The 20,587-nt window shown below is 43.0% G+C and overlaps 2 protein-coding genes and 1 long non-coding RNA gene across 4 annotated transcripts in view; 2 read left to right on the top strand and 1 right to left on the bottom strand.

Annotated features, from left to right (window-relative positions):
• The first annotated feature begins 5,202 nt into the window (after window positions 1-5,202).
• LOC147047150 (uncharacterized) lies at window positions 5,203-7,148 on the top strand. Its single transcript, XR_015067934.1, has 3 exons — window positions 5,203-5,539; window positions 5,625-5,720; window positions 6,009-7,148. It is a non-coding gene; the product is annotated as an uncharacterized LOC147047150 (long non-coding RNA).
• Window positions 5,829-12,025, bottom strand: rgmd (RGM domain family, member D). Of its 2 annotated transcripts, XM_085927637.1 has the most exons (4): window positions 11,853-11,938; window positions 9,484-9,551; window positions 8,632-9,143; window positions 5,829-7,066 (listed from the first exon to the last, which is right to left on the bottom strand). In XM_085927637.1, the coding sequence occupies exons 2-4, from the start codon at window positions 9,545-9,547 to the stop codon at window positions 6,368-6,370; spliced, it is 1,275 nt and encodes a 424-aa protein (XP_085783763.1). In that variant the 5' UTR covers window positions 9,548-9,551; window positions 11,853-11,938; the 3' UTR covers window positions 5,829-6,367. The 2 variants fall into 2 exon arrangements, with proteins under 2 accessions (XP_085783763.1, XP_085783764.1); XM_085927638.1 differs by lacking the exon at window positions 9,484-9,551 and having other exon boundaries at window positions 11,853-12,025.
• The window catches only part of micos13 (mitochondrial contact site and cristae organizing system subunit 13), a 32,168-nt gene continuing 22,805 nt past the window's right edge, over window positions 11,225-20,587 (top strand). The window contains exons 1-4 of the mRNA XM_085927643.1: window positions 11,225-11,241; window positions 13,728-13,857; window positions 14,037-14,154; window positions 16,140-16,267. The gene's annotated coding sequence lies outside the window, so the exon portion shown is untranslated. The remainder of the gene's footprint in view (window positions 11,242-13,727; window positions 13,858-14,036; window positions 14,155-16,139; window positions 16,268-20,587) is intronic.

Genomic DNA, 20,587 nt, shown 5'->3' with positions numbered 1-20,587 from the left:
ATTTTCTCCGCAGAGGGTATAATGGCGCCGCGAGAGCTCGTACACAGCCCGGGCATTAGCAGCCTTAGGAGGTCAAATTAAGCGCAAAATGATCCATCAGTTAGACAGCGGCAGGCCTGTAGGTGGATCAGCCAACAGCTGCTGCAGACAAAACGAGCGCTTAGCATTAAGCGGCGGTCACGCATGGCCGCCATTTATCTAAACTCGAGTCAACGCATAGCCAAGATGCGTAAAGATGTAACTTCCGACATAAAATGGGATTTTAATTAGCTCTTTGCTTTTTCGATCAGTGCAAGTGTGTATGCGTGTGTGTGTGTTTAATCCATTGCGTATCTCCATGAAGCAGCTTGACTTCTCTAATTGTTGCCTTTTTATTTGCCAGTTTATGGCTTAGTTTGACATATAAAGGGTTATTTCTTGACATGGGAAGTGCAGTCACTAAATACCATGTTTTGCTAAACTAACACTTAAAGAGCATCATTTAGTAAAATGATGAGGGTTTTTTTTTTTTTTTTTCTTCCCAAAGTACCATATTTCCTCAAATCGGCGGGTTAGACCAGTGTTTGTATTTTCATGGACAAACACGGATAGCAAACTAGTTGAAATAGTGCCTCTGGTGGTTACAGCAAAGTAGTGCGCTTCATATGACCTCAATTGTTTCGAGATGCAGTTAATCAATGATCAATTAATTCATAATGAATGCCAGTTTGTAGTATTATTATAAAAGAAAAGGCAACCCTCCTCCCAATAGACTCAGTTAAGTAAATAAACATCCCCACTCTATACATGAGGAAATACGGTATTTGAGCCATATCTTTTTTTTTGTAACATAACATTATGGGAAGCGGGTACGGTAGATTTTAAGATCCCTGGTGAGTTCCTTACGCTGTTTGCTGTCAAATGATACTGTGATAGACGCCTTCCTTTTTTCTGCAGGCCAGACAAGGCCTTATAAATCTTAAAAAAAAGATTATTATTTTTTTTGCTTGTGGGATTTTCTGCCATAGAGCGGTGTGAATTATTAAAATCAAATTAAATTTGGCCTTCACAACAGCTCGGTTAATGCAAATTAAAGACGCCAGCTGTGTGTGGCTGAAATGTAATGAGTTGGGGTGATGAGGGGAAAATGGGACAAAAAATGGAAACACAAATGAACACAACGGAGAGGAGTAAGGAAATTATGGAAACACATCAATGTCATCCTGGTGGAAGTAGAAAAGATCTTCCAAGACCAAACATTCTTCGAGGTGGAGCAGGTGGTGGCGTTTCCATTTCAATAATCTCCCCTTGTTTTCTCATCTCTTCATTCTTTCATATTCCACATCATCCAACTATTGTGCCCTTACAATATCTGAGCATGCTCAATGGGGGGCTGGGTGGGTTTAAGATTATGACTACTGGTACAACTTCTATAACGATACGGTTTGAATGCTAAGGATAGTAGCTTATTATGAATATGAGAATCTGTATATTATGAAAAATCAGCACAGGACCCTTTCTTTGTCGGGCAGGGGTACATATTGGTGAGGGTTTGTTATGGGGAAGGGGCGGGCAGTTATGCTCTCGAAAGATAGGAATATTTTGGTTTGTCAGCACAAAGCAAAACAAAGGAGCAAGACCTACAGAGGGCAATAGAGGCAACTCAGTACTATTATGTAATTGTGGAAGGGCAAACGCTGTTTACAGGTTGTATGTTTCCTCCTTTTGTTTCTTTTTTTTTTTTTCTTTTTAGAAATTAATTGCCACCTCTTTCTGTGGTGGTGTCAGTACAGCATGGATCAACTGACAGGGAAAAGCAGTATCTTTTTATATATATGCTATATTCAAGGGGTTAAAAAAAGAAATAAACACATGTTCTGTATTATTATTATTATTATGATTATTAGCCTGAGATACCAAACAAACATTCCCCCCCTGCCCTCGCTAAAATTTCTTCAAACTTGCTGCTTAGATGACTTCATATTAATGACTGATAATTAATGATTTTATAATTAATTATCAATCAAGTATGTAACTATTTATTTATTTATTTATTTATTTGTTTGTTTGCTTGTTTATTTATTTATTTATTTATTTATTTATGATTAATTTGCAGTCCAAGGTAAGACAAAGATGTGTATAAAAAGTAAGGAAATGCTTATTGGGACTTATTTTTTCTCTCTCTCTCTCTCTCCTTTTTTTCCAATTTTACAATAAATTAAAAAAAATTCAAGTTGGATGTTTTTCTTGTGTGTTTGAGCAACTTTTAATGTGTGAGTGTGTGAGACAGGGGGTGCTGTTGCACAGATAATAGCTCCGCCCTATTGTAATTATATATTATTAATATTTGTGAACACATCAGGCACTGCAGTGAACACGGATGATGTCATAACGCTCTTAAAGTAATAATCAGGTTACTGCTGATTGGGGGGCCAAAAAAATAATGGCCTAGCGCAAATGGCTTACGAAATAAATTGTCCCAATTACTACAAAGTGTAGCTCTTGGTCAGCGTGCACATGAGGCAGTTCATCTTTATTACAATCACTTAATGAAAATCAATCCCCTCTTGATAAACTCTTATCTTCACGGCCTTTGCGCAGCCCCTCGTCTTGGGAGATCATAAATTAGGGTATAATGTTGCCTTTGTTGAGGGAGTGAATAGCAAATTGTCGTAACTTGGCGGAATTTATTATGCAGATGCTTAATTTCCGAGCACTTCCAGGGGGAAGGGTTGTTAAAAGTTTTGTGACTTGTGTATAAATCCAAATAAAACACTAATACGGCCAGATGTTTATCTCCAGTAGAGGAGGTTACGTTATTGTTGCTGTTTGTTAGCGCTACGTTAAAACTGCATAAGCGAGGAAAACGTAGTGGCAGGTACAAATATTGGTATGGTTTGCAGCGGATGTGGAGAAATGATATCTCCAGGATTTCTTTTCCCATTTTTGTGATTTGGCTAACACTTCTTCATCGCCATCTTCCTGTCACAGTTGCAAAGGAGCGCTTGATTTGACATGTAGGTCAGCAGCCACATTTTCTCATGAACCAGTAGGTGAGATATTTCCACTTGCTTGCTGTCACTTTGATTATTGGGCAGACCCATCGAGTTGAGTCTGAGGTGGGAGATAGTTGTAATAAGAGCTACCGACACGGTCCAGAATGGCCTGAAAAATGAGTCCGGTCTCACTCGGTTCTGCCGCGGTGACCCACGTAACAAGGCACATAAGTTAAACGTCCAATGCCAAGTGCAACAATCAGTGCATCATTAGGCAGGGTGTTTGGGCAAGAAGGTCATGGAGGTCTTATGGCCGTTATCGAGAGTTGCCCGACCGACAGAAGGTGATCATTTACTGGAAGGGGGGGGGGCAAACACAATCGCACGTGAACAGCCAAATGAGTTTACAAGCGCGCCTGACCCAACAGCCTATGCGCCATTTAAGCTGCACGCTCCAGCATATTTTAACGCAACGTGCCGATCGTGATTCTGATACAAAGGTCCGACGGAATCGTTCCAGGGCAATGATGTTGATAATTTCCCAGTTGAGAACAGGCTAGCAGATCTTTTTAAAGGAGGGCTGAGCTGAGTTGATTTGGGAGCTAGCACAACTAACTTTAATCAAGGCCAAACAAAGTTGGTTCAATTACCTTCAATTAAAAGTGTCATACAAGTCGCATAATATGATCTTGATAGGTCTGCCAAATTGTCAAATAAGTAGCATAAGCTCTTTTTTTCTATTTCTGATTAGTAGGGATGTCATAGTCATAATTGAACAAAGAAAAAATCGACATTTCCACCAATTACTTCGTAAGCTAATTTAAAGACGACAGCGTGCCTAGCATTAGGGCAGCCATCAATCTGCCCATTATCAATCAAGGAGAAGACTCACACACCGTTATCTGTTTATCTTGCCAAGTGCTCTATTAATATCAAATTAATTTCCCCATTGATAGTATCAATCACTCATTATGATTTTTTTTTTCCTCCCGCTCACCTCATTAGCATGGTAATTGTCCTTGTTTACAAAGAAAGTCGAGGAAGTCTAGGTGAGCATTCTAAAAGCATACAAAATAAAAGAAACTTGGACATTGAACCACATGCTGCTTCATGCAGCCTAAACACCATAGTTTTGAAAATAAAACCATAAAATGAATGTGCATCCACTTCCCAAACTGGATCTAAATTTTGCAACAATGGATCGGAACAACCTTATATGTACACGAGTTGTCAAAAACTTTCAACTGTATGCGGGAAGAGGGAACGGCTCTCTCGTGGGTTTATGATGGCATTGTAATGGTGCTGCCTGTCACCTCAACACATGACATGAATCAAGACAAGGCCTGCAGCGCTTTTAAAAATAGCATCTGCCTTTTTTTTGTTTTTTTTTTTCATCTTCTCCGCCGCAAACATTGCAGTCACTTCGCCGTGACACCGACGGCACAATCCTGAAATTCAAGAGCCAGTCACGAGTCAAGCGTGGCGCGTATCCATACACTCACCTGGTGCATCCTCTTCAGAATAGCATCTGCGAGGAGGTCCTTTAATGAAGTGCGATGACACATGTCAGCGGCGTCATGTTCCGAATCCTCGCTCCGTAAAATTAAGCGGGACGTGAGGGGATTAAGTATGATGGCATATATGACAAATCATGTGGCTCTCAGCTGACAATTTAAATTCATTCTGTCCCGTGTCTTACTAATTAGAACGCATGAATTGTTAATGTTTGCAGACTTACATTGCTAATGGTGCGACATGCCATGCATTTAATAGTTCTAAGGCCTCGTTCACACTGCAGGTAAATCTGATTTGTTACCCAGATGGCATCCTTGAGAGTTTACTGTCCACACGTGATCACATTTGTTGCATCCGCGTATTACAACTGTGTGGTTTCAATCTATTAATAAAAACAAACAAAAATTTCAAAAACGGGTTTGCAGGTGACTTTGCCTTTCAAAGTACTTAAAAACAAGATGGGAATAAAAATTGGATTTGCATCAGGCAGTGTGATCAAGTCGTGCTTGGAATTGTTTTTTAACAATATGGCCAATTGGACATTGAGAATCAATATTAAACACAAAGTTCAAATTAAAAAGAATTGTAATAGGTAAAGTTAGAAAAAAAGTTTTTTTGTGTTTGGTCATGTGACATTCACACGTTGAGCCGTGATTGGTCGTTACCGTAGCTTTGCACCTGACGTCATTTTCAGTCGACGCCATCTAACAAAATGGCCGCCCTCGATATTCTTTGGTCCTTTTTGAGTAAGACAGAAGAAAAGTAAAAGAAGAAAATAGTAATTATACATTGATACATTGTTATATTTATCTTTATTTGATGGCCTGACATGAAAAACTGGCATAATATATTTTGAGATAGAAAGGAGTTACATTGATTCAGCTATTGTCGATTTTCTTTCGTATGTATTTGGTATGGCATTACACTCGCTATGTAACGTAAGACTCGTCAAATAATGAGAAATGTGCAGGTGGATTTCAAGATTTACTATCAAGCTTTCAGCTCTTATGGACTGAGGACCCCACCAGGACTTAACTAGTACTACAATGGTATTATAAAGTTACATTTTACAAATGAAATTGTGTATAAAAGGTCTTGAACATAACCATGACTTTTCCTTCATCCATTTTAAAGCAGGAAATGCCAAGTCATGCTCACCCTGGAAAAAAAAACGATATAGAAGGATGGAAGAGGACCACCTACTCAGAATAAATGACTCACTATGAAAACGTATGTAAACTGACTCACACCTTCCACTTTCACCAAATCTATTAATATGTCTTGTGTGTGCACGTGAGGTAGAAACAGGGAGACAATTTAGTGTGAGTGTAGAACACTTTAATATGTAAAATTACATAGGGAACAACACATTTGTTTATTTACTAAACTAGCCTACAGAACACAACAAATGTAACACAGTTAAACAACTATACATCAGCCAATGTACACAATATGAAACACATATATACACTCTTTCAATATATTATTATATAAAGATTTTTTTTTCTTAATCTTTAGAACTGGAAGCCAAACAGCTTGAAGAGGGAGTGCTTCACAAAATGACCAAATGCCTTACATAGATGTGCTGTACAGTGAATAGGTAGTTTTTACATACAGTTGTTGGAGCTTGTGTATTTCGCATGCCATATTGTGAAAGAACATTTAAATACACAAAACATGCTGTTGATATTGAGACTGTTAAGTGCTGTTGCTACGACTGGAGAAACTGCACGGTATGATAAAGATGAAGTGGGATTTTTATATTTACAAAAAAAAAAAACCTTGGTCACTCTTTCCTCAAGCTGGTGATGCTTCCACCTGTCTTTTTTGTACAACGTTTTACACACGTACACATTTAGATTTTTTTAAATTTTTTTTTACAAAAGCAGCACAATGAGGATTAGGAGTGTGAGGACAGAAGCCGAGCCGTTGCCCGCGACCGTTTGTGACGCCCCTCGGTTGTACAGACGCGGACTCCTCGGGGAGTTCTGCTTGAGTTTGCTAGGCGGCAGCGCTTTTAAATCCTCCAAAGCGCCGTACGCCGCCATGGAGAACTCCGGATCTCCCGTGGTCAGCAAGTCAAATACACAGGACTGAAAGTAAACGTCCTCCACCTGCAGAGTCTCTCGGCACTTGGCCGTAGCTCTTTCCACCGTGTAGACCTGGTGAGGGGGCCGCAGCGGACCCAACTCGGTGGCGGCGCCCGGTTGTTGCCGGTGCTGCTGGCTCTGGCGACCTAGCGTGTGTTCCTTGATGAGCTCATTTCGCGGGCAGCCGTGCAGGCAGAGCTGTAAGCCGCCATTGTCCTCGGAAAAGTCCAGCGTGTCCTCGGGCATGCGGATAGCGAAGGTCAGGTAGCTGCCCACGCGCCGCACGATGATGGACGTGCCGATGTAGCGCGCTTGGATTTTCACCTGACGGCCCGTTCCGGAGCCGCCGCGCTCCGTGATGGTCAGGCTGCCGCTCTCGCCACCGCTGCGAGTGCCGTCCTGAAAGGCCATCGGGAGGTCATCCGTGGTGGCCTGGTATACTTTCTGGTCCGTGCAGCCGTGATATGACTTGAAGATGACTGTGATCTGGAAACAGGAAGAAAAAAAAAACATAACTACAGCTGCAGTGATTAAATAAATATTTAGAATAAATTAATTACAAAAAAAATGTCAAAGCAAAATCCCAGCCTTGAAGCATTATGGGTGTATCATTTTACAGTGTACCTGCACTCATTTAGAAATTTAGTGGCTAGAGCAGCATTAGTTTCATTAGGATCTTCATTCCTCTGTTCTTTGGCCCAAATAAAACCTCAGCACCCAAACCACTCAAATTAGTTAGTTGTCCATTGCATCATTTTGTCATACATTTTAAATGTTTAAATAGAGGGACTGACCCTTACGTGGGAAAAACCAAGGTTGCCCCACCTTTGTCCTAAATCAATGAAATGCGAGACCTTGGTGACCACACGGTGGCAGCAAAGAACCAAACATGTAAATCCAATTGGCTACACCCTTCCATCCATTTGGCCCCAACTTTTAAAAACAGTGACCAGCATGTTATATGAGCCACTATCTTTTCTTTTCCGCCCAGTCAGACTGTAGTGCCCGCATTTGTACGAGCGGTGACAGTGATTTGTATTCTGGCTGAGCTCTAAAAAACGAAATAAACAAATCCAGAGCTCCCAAAGCGGCCATTTTCTTTTTAAGTACCTGACAAAGCGCCCGCCTCTGTTACGTTTACACTTTTGGAAGGGATACTGTACAATGATGGATGATTTCCTGTTTCAAGTCTGGCAAGTTGGAACCAACTCAGAATAGTGGCAATGCGGGTAGTGGCAGAGATACACCTCCACTCACTTTCAGTTCGCTTAAGGCTTGAAAAAACAAACACATACATACAAAGAGAAATAGTACGAGACTTGCCCTAGAATATGTGTACAAAGAGTACATGTGAATGTAATTTTAAAATAAATCCATATGGATCTGGAACTTTATGTCCAGTATACCTCCACGTTGAGCTCGGTGTATTTCAATAAGTTTGGTTCAGCTGAAATTGGGAGATTTTTTTCAGCAATTTTGACATGAAAGGTGCCATTTTGCAATTTTTCTTTTATTTTTCCACATTATTCCATATTTACACAAAAAGTGCCAGGCTAATTACTTGACCAGAAGGGTGACAAAAACATTCCAGATTGCAGCGGTGGAGAATGTTTGAGTGAGCGTTAATCACTACCATATGACCACCCATGTGTTAAAGGTAGAGCGCTCAAGCATGTCAGTGATTCAACACCGGTGAAGGACTCTCCCTCCTCTCCCTTCCCCCCTTTTCTCTCTCTTTCTTTTTCTTTCTTTCTGCCCCCTCATAGATCTGAGGCCGCTCCGAGACGGCAGGAATGCCGAGGAGACTCGAGAGGCACCGTGGAATGACGATTAACTTCACATGTTTTGGTGCCTTATGGTGAGGCTTGAGCTAGCATGCTGATGTTCCACATTTCAGACACCATGCTAGGTAGGATTTTGGATCAAGATGTCTACATGTCTTTAACTATTGGGAAATTGGTTATATGAAATGATGCAATACTCTGCTGCCGTTTGATGGTATTTAATGGCAGTTGTGTTTTTTTTCTTCATAGCACACTGGTTTCCCTTACCTTGCTGGTGGCAGTGGCGCTGGAGCCAAGGACCACAGGGACGTTGGTCACCTGCACGGACAGGAAGCGGTTGTCGATCAGAGGCCACGCCCCTTCCACTTTGCAGGTTTGAAACTCGTCCCGGAAAGTCCGTAGGTGAGGGTCTCCGAATAATCCACAATGGGCGTACTTCTTCTGCTGGCCGCCAGAACCGGCAGCGAGAACCCGGTTCTCGTAGTTGCACAGCTCCGACACGGCCGGACGGGACGTGCTGGGGACCTTAGCGGAGGACGTGGGTCCATCGCTGGAGCAGTTGTGCTGAGAGAATAGCTCCTTGATGCGGAAGACGGCCGAATGGTAGACCAGGTCACCGCGGCAGCTGCGGGCCTGCCGACGGGTGCACAGGGCGTAGGCCCGCAGCGCGATGCAGTAGTCCACGTCGGGCGGAGCGTCCTCCTGCAGGCCGTTTGAAGGTGAGGTGGCCGCCACGTACTCGGCATTGCAGCGTTGGATGCGACACTGCTGACAGTAGGCTGGGAAACAAAAGCAGGAAAGAACTAAGATATCCATGATCATCAATCTTTATAAATTTCTTCAATTATATCTTCGTTAGCCCATGCACCTTAACCTTCAACTTGAAAAAAAAGAAACTCCAGTGAAAATGATCCCAAACTTTAGATCAGAACCCAATATGGTTCTGCAGAATTGCTATGCCCACCTGATCAGTTCAGTGCACCTGGCGCCCACAGTGAAAAGTTTCCACCATCACCATCAAGTCATTAAAGCCTGAGCCAGCGAGTTTCCAAATGCTCCCTCTTTAAACAAGCCCTCCCAGAAATAGCAAGCAGCCTTCAGAGTTAGAAGGAAACCAACCTGTGTTGGTTAGCCTGAGGCTGTTGAACGTGGTTTGGCCGCTGCGGAGATATTTGAGGTCCATTAAACTGCAGTACACGGGGCACACCGAGTTTGGCGTATGGTGGGCAGATAATGCGAAGGATATCACTTAGAGCCACGCTGTTTGGGAACTTGTACCCTTTAAATTGGAGTCTTAGAGAAATATTGTCCATCTTATGAGAGTATGGAATCGATTCAAGGAATCAGAAATGCTGCCCAGGCATCTGTCACTCATTGAAGTGACTCAACAGCTCCTCTGCTGGTTTCAGCAAAGTAGTCCAACACCATTTTGCCTCTGTCAAGACAATCAATACAAAACAAATTGAAATGTATTATGCCCTTGCCTAAGTGAGTCATTATTCTCTAACAAATTAACAACGTCACAATCTTTCAAAAATGAATTCACCAATCTCTAACATCTTAAAAAAACTACAATGAAAAATAAAGTAAATAAGATTGTGCAACTCAAATTCTACAGGCTATTTTTATGATCAGTGATCAATTATGTCATCAGTTTCCACCTAAAGCCACATCTTGGACAAGACACTATCAAGTCTGTCCATGGGTATTTTTCTCACCACTAGCTCTTCCCTTTCACAGAGTTGTGACTGTGTGTGTGTGTGTGTGTGTGTGGGGGGGGGCAGATGATTAATGCACGTCACCGCCATGGCACTTCAACACTAGCCCTGATAAAACAGAGATGCGGTGAGGGAGGTCAAGCTGGAGGCATTCAACATCCCTCCTTGGAATTCCAAGCGACCTCTTCCGCCTCATATCGGGGTCAGCGAAGTCTGCCCTGATTGACACCTTCTGACAATCACTGCCATGAGAAACCATCAGCTTCAATTCACCCCCCCCCCCCCCCCCCCTCAAACAGTCACACAAGCTTCAGATGGTACAAGTGAGGATTACAGTTTACGATGAAGATGTGATGTTTTGAAAACAGATGTTTACCAACCCAATATTGTCATTTCTGTGGTTACAATGTGGCATGGAATAATCACAGAGATGGAAATGATCACCGATTAACCAGTCATTAAAAAAAGTAATCAAAGTGTCAAAATCGCTGATTAATCACACGTTGAAGCAATGAAGGCAAAATGATGTGCTCCACTTGGCTGCAACCAGCAGACTGTTGATTCAATCTCAGTCTGTTTTCTGTATTAAGGCAAAGATGATGTCATCTATGAAGGTTGGGGCTCATCCACACACTTCAGTTTAGGCAAACCTCTAATCAATATGTCAAAGTATGATATACATATCCTATCCATTTGCAACACCACCATACACATACATACAGTAACAGAAAAAAGCAATTTACCACTAAAAAGAATAATTTTGCCAATTTCTTAAGGAAATGTAGAATCTAAATGATTTGCACAACTTTCCCACAGACCTTAATGTACTTTGGGTGCCACATCCATCTTTTAATACCATTTTCTTATGCAGTTTAACTCTAATACTTGTTAAAGCAAAATAAAAACATCATTTCTACTTTAACCAATTTCAATCTGTAAAATAATAGAAGGCAATGATAGAAAAAAAAAAAAAAGAGAGAAAAAAATTAGCATCTTTATCCCAGCGACACACGGCTTTGTGGCTAGGTAGCGGTTTGGTTTCTCGTGTGGTGCCAAATAGCTCCACACTGGACACTGCTTCCCCTCAACGCCCCCCCCACTCATGGCAGCTAATAAAGTTGATAACTCGACCGTCCGTGTAACTTCCTTCGACGACAAGGTAAATATAAACATTCAACTGGTGACTTGTGACAAAAAAAATACACATTTTCTCTTGAAATTCGCCTCGTTTGCTGGCCTAAAGAAATGTCAACTTTTTTCCCCCTGCCGACTCCCGTGAGCGACCCTAAAGCTAGCAGCTAACAACAACAACAACAAAAACGCTAAATTGGGGTTTAAGTTAAACAACGGCATTAATGTTCAGATAAGCACTGTGGGTGGTTAGATGATGCTGTGCTTTATTTTTAGAGGATTTAGTGTTGTCTGAAAGAGGGGGGGGGGGTCAAGTTAAATCACAGTGCTTGGCTAGCAAAGGGTACTTTGTCCCCACGGTGGGCTCAAAAACTTTTATCACGCCCCCACCCCCTTTTTTTTTTTTTTTCTTCTTCCCTCGCGATTGTTTAACGCTACGAATTAAAGTAGTTGCACGTCAGTGAAACGTGAGCAAGTTGAGGACAAGAACGCATGAAAACATTCCAAAGTTTTTGTTCCACCTCCCGGTGGTCCGACTGAGTGCAGCGCCAACTCCGTCGCTCGGCACGGGGAGGGGAACAACCCGGATTTGTCCGCCGGCTCGCTCGCTCGCACGCATGCATGCATGCACCACTTTACCTGGTGGATAGAGCAGCGAAATGACAACCATCGTCAGCGTTACACAGTCCCAAAGCTGCAGCTTAGCCGTGATCTGAGGTCCGCTTCTCCCCATGCCAATCCATTCAGTTAGAATGGAGTTGCTCGGCTGCTTCTCATCGACGCTGCGGCTGCGGGGGGAAATCAGAGCAACATTCGTCTGTCTCCCTCCCCAAGCGCTGTCATTCAAAAGGGGCCCCTGTGTTCGGGGCGGTTCTGCGGGGAGGGGTTTCGAGTGGAGACTGAGGGGCCCGAGGTGATGGTTGGCCAATGGAAGACGATGTTTTTTAACTGGCCACTTTATATTTACATGCAGTGGCAATTTACTTTTGAGGACGTTTTGCAAAAGCGTTTCATGGTGTGAGATGATAATTGCTGGATCAACTTGTTGAGCAAAGGTGGGCAGAGAAGCCTCAAGAGTACTTTGGAACTCCAGTAAAAGTAATCCTCCAAATAATTCATGAATCAAAGCACTTTTGTTTCTATAGTTCTTACTCAAGGCAAGTCAATGCATTTTGCTTTATGCTGCAGAGTTTGAAGCATTTTTGGAGGGCATCTGTTCTATCTGCCCCTCCTCCTGAAGACAAATGTTGGTGTGATTTCAGGCCAGGAGGCTATCACCTGTTGTTTTCTCACTCCCGGTGGTGCCTCTGTGACAGTTGTGGGTGCAAACTAACACATTCTATCGAAGTCGGCTTCCATAAAACTTTTTATGGTGTCGGAAGTATGACTCGCTTGTCGAGATTGAAGAATAACTGCCGTGTACTAAGAGTGATTTGTTTTTTTCTCGTGATCAAAATGGATTAGTTGTCTTGTATAAGGTTGTTTTATCTATCCAACATGGGTGCTATCTGTTATTGTGGCTGAAGAAAAAAAACAGTAAAATACTCAAGTAGACGATTTTTCCTCACTGCAGTTTTCTCAGCACCATTAGTTTTTCCATGACTTTTTCAGCAAGCGACTTGCATGTTACTTTTTCCCTTTTGTGGCCAACTTTCCAACTCTCTCTCTCTTTCTCTCACTCCTTCACCGACACTTCATCTTTCATTTGCACAGCTGCCGTGAGGCCGGACCATCTGCAAAGACACGGCCACTCGAGCCTTCAGCCCTCACCTGGGACGCGCTGTGGGCTATTTGAGCCACGCGAGTCAAGAATTTGAATTACCTTATTAAACGTTAGCGTTATGAAAAGCCCAACAGTTTTATAATTGTTTTTATTTATTTTTTTCAATTCAAATTGGATTAAAAGTTAATGTGTTGTTTTTGGTGCAGCTGGAACATTTGGGCCTGCTGACTTTTATGAGAGAGAGGAGAAGTGAACCCAGACAGTTGCTGGATCACTGCATCTTCTGTACACATGCCGGCCCCTCCGGCCGCACAATTGTGTGATTCAGGTGGCCTGTCAGCCCTGTGAAAGGTCTTGACGGGCCCATGTTGATGTGGGGCTGATGTATAGAGTGTAGGGGGGGAAACGAAGACAGCTCAACCCAAGTGGAACATTTGGATTGTTCTGAGCTACAAGGAGCCCTGTCACAGTGGACCTAGTGTGCCAAGTTTATTCCCCGGAGAGTTCGGCTTTACTCTGTTTGCTCAGCTAATTTTGGGGCCAGCTCTCTTGATTGGCTGAATTCTGACATTTTAAATCCAACTAAATCACATTGACTGAGTATCTTGACATCAGTGAAAATGTTTTTTTTGTTGTTGAATTTTTAAAAGCAACATTCACATGGAAAAATGACTGAAAATATTGTCGTATGCATGCCAGGCCAGTAGTTGGTGATGTTACTATAGCCTGGATGCACATCAGATCCTTTTTACTGACGTTTTTTTTCCTTTTGTGTCACTTTTAATCTTTAGATGGAGCTGTTTCTAACTTTTTGGAGCTCGGGTTAATCTCGTGGAGCATTCTAAAATGCAACCCAACTCACCTGATACGCTCTTCGTCCTCTTGACCAGTTGACTGCATTTCCTAAAAGGACAGACCACGGTTTGTTTATGTGCATATCCAATGTTTCTTTTGTTATTCACTTATTATGCATACTATAATGAGCAAAGGATTGTGTGAGACAAAAATCACATATAACATCCAGTATAAGGTCTAATAAGAAGGAAAATGATTCAAGAGATTTATCCTTTTAATGGTATGTGTGCAAATGTTTCCCTCAGGTCTCGATAGAGCGGCAAAATTAAATTTGCAGAGCAGAACATCCGCAACCTGGAGAGCTACTAATGAATGCGAGACTGATGATCAGTGAAGCAAACAGCTAATTGATCCAGGTGGACGGTAAGGATGACTTCAACACATGAAAGGAAGTCCCGGACTGCCTGTTAGACTTGATATGAGGAGAAAGACTTCTTTCTTTTGCCGCGTTTCTTCGTGAGCAGATTGCATTGCGAGACTCGGAAAATAGCAACTCTGAAGAAAAATACTTTTAGTAATAAACTGTAATCACTTCTTGAGACATATAAGCTTCACATACGGGAGAGAAGTTTCAAAAACGAGTGAGAATGTCGAGTGAAGCGAGAAGGAATAGGGGGATGGGTGGAGGAATGGGTGGGTGGGGTGTAGAAAGGGGAAGGGGGGGGTTGAAGGATTGGGTTTCCTCTGACTGTGTGTCTCGGCAGCTCCACATGTTCCTCATTACGGTCCTCACACTGTGGGACCAGTTCCGCGCCGGGATGCTTGTTTTTGTTATTAGGCCCAGTGTGCTGCGGTCTGGTGGACAGAGCCCGAAAAGCACCGCTGGCTCGGGACTGTCACAACGTGCAACTGTTAGTTACGTGCAGTATCTGCTAAATAGTGTTTATACACATGGCGGCTGGTGTGTTTATTTGCTCCACTATGAATTGGTCAAGCTTTTGCTTGTATACACTTGCAGAGTGATAGTAAACAATATTGTTTAATATTGAGTAGTCACGAGTACCGATACCTTGAAGTAAGACTGGTACCCATACCAATACCTGGTATTGGTATTCACCCATCCCTATTTTAAGCTCAATAAAGAAATATTTTTAAAAAAATCATACATTTCTACACAATTGAGAGAATGATTACATGCCCCTATAGGTGCTGCTGTTTTTGTTAGCAGCGGTTATAACATTTTTGCTCAATTGTACATGACTGACCTGTTCGCTGTACTGCGCGTTTACACGGCCGCTTAAACCTTCAACAATATTGTTTACCAGGAAATGCAATGTTTACAAAGTGATAAAAATGGAAATTGTCTCAGGAAATTGTTGATCTGTCACGCTTCCGACGCTTTGCTCCATTTCATGCTCATCCAGAGCCGTCAACTCCAAGGCGCGTCACGTCCCTGCCGCCGGGGCCGACATCAGAGATCGCAATCGCTGAGCAGCACGCGTGCGCCCTTTGCCGCCTCAGCAATAAGATGACACTTATTGAATTTCAAACAGGAAGCAAACCAATTCGGGCTGTTTTGTTTGTTTCAAAGAACCTCTCTCTGAAATGAAAACAGCTGAGACCAGAAATGAGATAGAAGGTTCAGAAAGTGAGTGTGTGTCAGTCTGGTTCGGGTCTCTCGCCTGTCGAGGAGATCTCTTATCTCGGCAGAGATAAGCGCTACCGCGGTGTGAATGCATACGGGCCGAGGGTGATAGCATCTCCTCTCGAGGATCCCACTTGCAGGACCCCGAATGATAGCTGACAGCACACTCGAGGGATGGGGGGGGTTGAAAGCAGTTTGTTTGCACTCTTAATGTGGGCCTTATGTAAACAACAATTATCATATGTAAATTAGCTCAGACCCGATGCTCTCATCGAATTACTTTTATAGTAATACATTAGAACCTTTTGAGTGGCTAGCATATAACAAGTAGTCGGCAGTTGGCACCATAGCTAAGGTGTTTACTTGGTCAAACAGACTCCCGAGAGTCCTATCAAGCCAATGAGAATTTGAAGAAAAACAGGAAGTAGAAATCAATTTCTGTTTTTCTTGCAATTACATACAAGTGACTCTTCCTCTCACTCCATTTTCCTTTCCGCAAACGAACTGTTGACACGGCTTCAAGCTCCATGCACGTGAATAGACAGTCAACTGACAAGGTAACACTAGCTCCGGGGTCACGGGGTCACGTGGCCCTGATGAGGGATGATGGGTAAAATAAATGGAGAGTGGGGACGGGTGGGGAGTTTCAGGCCCATTTGAACTTTGACCCCTTTGTGTTTGTGTGCATGTGTTTTGATGGTTACGCTCCCCCCTTGATATTGAATCCTTGGATGTCAGTCTAATCTCAAAACTCTCTTTTTAGGCTACCAAATCTACGGGAAAAAAAAGATTTACTGTTGAGATAATAAAATGGAACCTTCAAAATGAAACCCCATTAAAAAAAACAAAAAGCGACGCTTGAAGAAGGAGACCGCTTCGTGTGCCTGGGAGGTGAGTCTTTCCGCACTCGCTTGTTTTTGTCATAGATGTCAACTATTGACATTTTAGACAGTGTACTGACCACCCAGGAATGAGACGCTACGTTGCAATTAGTGTGATTTAAGCAGTGGTTATTTTCTCACTCTTTAGTTTAATGTGCATTTGTTACAGTATGAGTAAGGTGAGTAAACCCGATCTGTAGTTAGCACTCAACACTTGGTATTATTTCTGCCCGGCCCACCCAGATAACAAGCCCGCACCACAAATAGATGGGCAGACAATAACTCATTGCAGTATACACGTATATTTAGCCGCTTTAATCTCGAAAACTTTTAGCCCAAGAAGGCATTTGGGGAATGTCACCTCGAGCTTGAATTGGTTTTAGGATGTTAAATGCGGAGGAACGTGGCAAGCGTGCGTGGCATTACCTGCCAGCTTGACTCAGTGGGATGCACTCAGACATGTTGGAGGGTGAATGAACTAAGCAAAACTAGGGAATGTATACATATATATTTTTTATTACTTTTATTTGGAAGAAAAAAACTCAATGTACAGCTCAAGTGTGGAAAATTCACTACAGATAAACATATTGCTAGTTTGTTGTTTCACGTTTTTTACATGGGATTTTTTTTGTATTGAAAAATAGCATTCAAACCTCAGCAATGACTAATCGGTAAAGCATTCTCAGATGTAACGCCGAGAAAGAAGACAACTTACCTTCAGCGTGCTTTTGATATAAAGAGTCAGATGCGAGTTGAAGCGCCGCTTCCCTGAATTGGCAGACACCGTTCGCCCCTCGTTCCCCGACAACCTGGGTTGGCCGACTAAGTAGTGGGACGGCGACGGGGACAGATAGCCATTGGAATCAAAGCACATGACAGCAGCTGTCTGTTTCAAGAATCGGCACTTTGATTAGAGTAGGGGATGCTAGTGAGCGATGAGGCCTAATTCCAACATATCTGGGTTGGGCGCTTTGTTTGCACCCAATGGAAAAAAGATTGAAGCACATTAATCAGATCGGCACATGCTTGCAAACAACAGAGCCGCACACGCGCGTCTGTGTGTGTGCTACATTTGTGCTTCTTGGATTTATAAATTATTGGAAGGCTTGAAAGCATATGTCACTTTTGGAAAGCGTCCTTGTATTCTCTACGAATTCCATAGGACAAACGGAGGAGCGCAGTGGCTAAGCCGAGCATGTGTGCAACGTGAATGAGAGGTCTGTTTGGTGATCCGCAGCCAACCTCCAAGCCCCGCCTCCATTTGTATCTTGGCTTTTATAGCATTTTTTTAAATATATTTGTACCCTTTGGAAACAATCACCTAAACATAGCCCCAAACACACAAGAGCTATAAAAAGTGGAAGTGCCAAAGTCATTGGCCAGAATTCAAATTGTCCCTATGACAAAACGGATTTTACTTGTACAGACAATATAAAAATTAGAACATAACTTTATTTTTACTTGGTTTCATCAATTGAGCTTGAGCACACTTGGCAAAATACTGGCCGACTTTTCTAAGCTTTAGTCTGTTTGAATATACTTTTATTCTCCGAGAGAATGTACCATTTGTACGTCCTCGTGTTTGGACGGTCGAAACACAACTCGGAGATGTGAATGCGATTAACTTTGCGACTCGGCGCGCTCGCCGCTTGATACGAGACCGCGTTCCCGGTGATTTATGAATGCAGAGAAGTCAGCCGCCAGGCCTCGGGGGCAAAGCGAGAAGGGGGTCGAGCAAAACAACACTGCTTGATTCAAGTCTGAAAAACGTCGCGCAGGATATCCAAACTTGACTGCACCGTCGGATCTTTTCAAACCCCCTGCTTCTTCCAACAGCGATAAATTCAACTTGTAAACTAGCAAATTCCATTCTGAGAGGGGGGAGAAAAAAAGGAGACATTGTATCATTTCATTTTATGTCGGAATTCATCTTGCCGCATACATAATGTGGCCAGGAAAAATGAACAGATGCGAGCGTCAAACAAAAAGAGATACTTTATTCCTTGAACCCGTTGTAAAACTGCAAAAGGAAAAAACAAAAAACAGCGTCTGCCGATGATTTATGCAGCATTGTTCTCTCCACGCCACTCCGAGAGCGCGTCGGGTCCAAACATTTTCGGCAAGCAGCTGTTCACGCGGACAGCTGCGGGGGCCATTCGTCGCAGGCGAGAGGCAATTAAAACAAATCAAGCCAATGTTGTGTTTCAGTTGATCCATCGCTATTCCTACGTGTAATCCCCTCTCCCATGCCTCGCCTATCTTTCGCCAACGCACAAACACGTGTAGGAATTTGAAAAGGCACGCGCACACGTCGCATCAACAAGAGGGCGCAGAGATTGGTTTCTTCGCCGGCGATAAAAGGCCCAAATCGCAACGACACGGCACAGTCGGATTTGGGGGGCATTACCGAGGCCAGAGCTGAGAGGAGCCATGTAATCTCCCATGATTTACTGGGCTGTGGATTTTTTCCATATCTTCTTCACGGCGGTATGCAGCCACACAAAAGTCCGGCTGGCGTCGCGGCGGCAAGGTTAAATCGAGCGGCGGCCGCCACCGCGCGTGCACCGGCGCATTCTTGTACGTCGGTGCTCACACGACACAGTCGCACACTCGGACAACAGTTGTCGCCTCCTCTCACGGCACAAAGCAGGTGCCAGGCGGGTTTTGGGTAGTGGGTGGGTGGCCTCGGCTACAATGTGGAGTGCAGGTTTTCTTTTGTGCACGATGATGAAAATAGAGCGGGGGGGGGGGGCATGTGGCTGCCACGTTCTTGCCTCAAATTTCGGATTAAGTTTTGTTTAACTGGTACTGACAGCTAACACATTTTGATGGTGATTCGGTCTTTGTATCAGGAGTCACTCGATTAGATTGTGGGATGACAAGGGTTGCACCAATCTCTATAAAAGGCAAGATATTTTTCTTTCTATTAAAGCCTCTAGCCTTGATGAGTCAGATCAGATATCAGGGATCTATTGTCCAACGTTTGCGCTACCTTGAATGGGGAAAAAAACGAAACTGTAGAATTGTCCTCTCAAATAATGGCGCCAACCTGGCTTTTAGAACAGCAACCAGCTGCAGTAAGAGACAGCGCTGGCGGCAGCCGTTTAAAAAAAAAAAAAAGAAAAAATTTAAACTTACAAATCACATGCACCTCTGAGCGAGCATCCATGGCGTAATCAGTGTGATGAGATGACTCATTGTGAGAAGATTATTCCCCACTGAGGACTGGCCAAGTTGCTGTCATGGTTTGAATGCAAGAATTAACATTAATCCATAGAAAATTTGAAAGATATTGCGTGTAATAGCAGACAGTCTTCCTATTACTCTTCAGAGACGTACAAAAAGAATGTTGCACCAGCTCATCTAATAGCTGAAAGTAATTGCGGATCATTTTTTTATTTGCCATCATTTGGAGTAAAATGGGGTGCAATTATTCTACATTCCAGTTTTGTAGTAGTGCAGTATGAGGTTCAGAATTTATGATACTGTGTATGGAATGAATTTTTTTTTTTTTTTTTACAATTTATTTACAAAAATCTACTTGTTAGGGTTTTAAATTAAACTTTGACCAATCACGTATAGTAAATACCAATATAATACAAATAGGGAAAAAGTCTTTCCACACAACAAAGTTGTTAAATATCATTGGACCGAAGCTAGCTCGACTCTGAAAAAATTGTCAGGTCAACTTCGTCTCCTTTTTCTTTGTCAGTGCTCAGAGACATGCAAGGGTCTTCTACATTTCCATCCCCGCTGATAACTCTCAAAGCCCCCCCTTCCCCATCTACTATGTTTAAATCGAAAGGTCATGCTGAATCGGAATTTCTCAGATCATTTCTGTCTGCTTTTTAGCATAATGTAATTTTGTTTTATTAAAATTCATTCGAAAGTCTTATCGTCAATGTATTCTCAGTCTTCGCGCCCATAAAATACTCCCAAGCTTCATTTCCTCCAACCTTCACTTCCTCCACCCCCCTCATTTTCCACCTAATCCCGACAGCAGTATTTTAGAATAATCGCATTCAGCTAGGAGCGCTTTAGTAATTGCTCGGACCCTCATATCGTGGAAAGCTGGGGCAGGGGCCGGCGGCATCAAAGCCTGAGTGATCATTCCTCAGCCTTCCTTTACTGATGGGGGACAGAGAAGAAGGGGGGGGGGGGGGGAGAAGAAACACAAATACAGATGGACAAACAAAGCGGGGGGGAAGTCAAAACTGAAGCAGATGTGGCGATAGCGCTCAATGGACAGAAAGACGGACAGCAACAGAGGAACCGGTTCTTGAGTAAACACCAACTGGTGGCATCGCTTGGGATGACAAGGAAACCTGGG

This window comes from Syngnathus leptorhynchus, chromosome 13 (genome assembly GCF_054491065.1).
Source record: "Syngnathus leptorhynchus isolate UIUO chromosome 13, UIUO_Slep, whole genome shotgun sequence".
NCBI classification, from domain to species: Eukaryota; Metazoa; Chordata; class Actinopteri; order Syngnathiformes; family Syngnathidae; genus Syngnathus; species Syngnathus leptorhynchus.
This window is presented reverse-complemented; position numbering and strand designations above follow the sequence as displayed.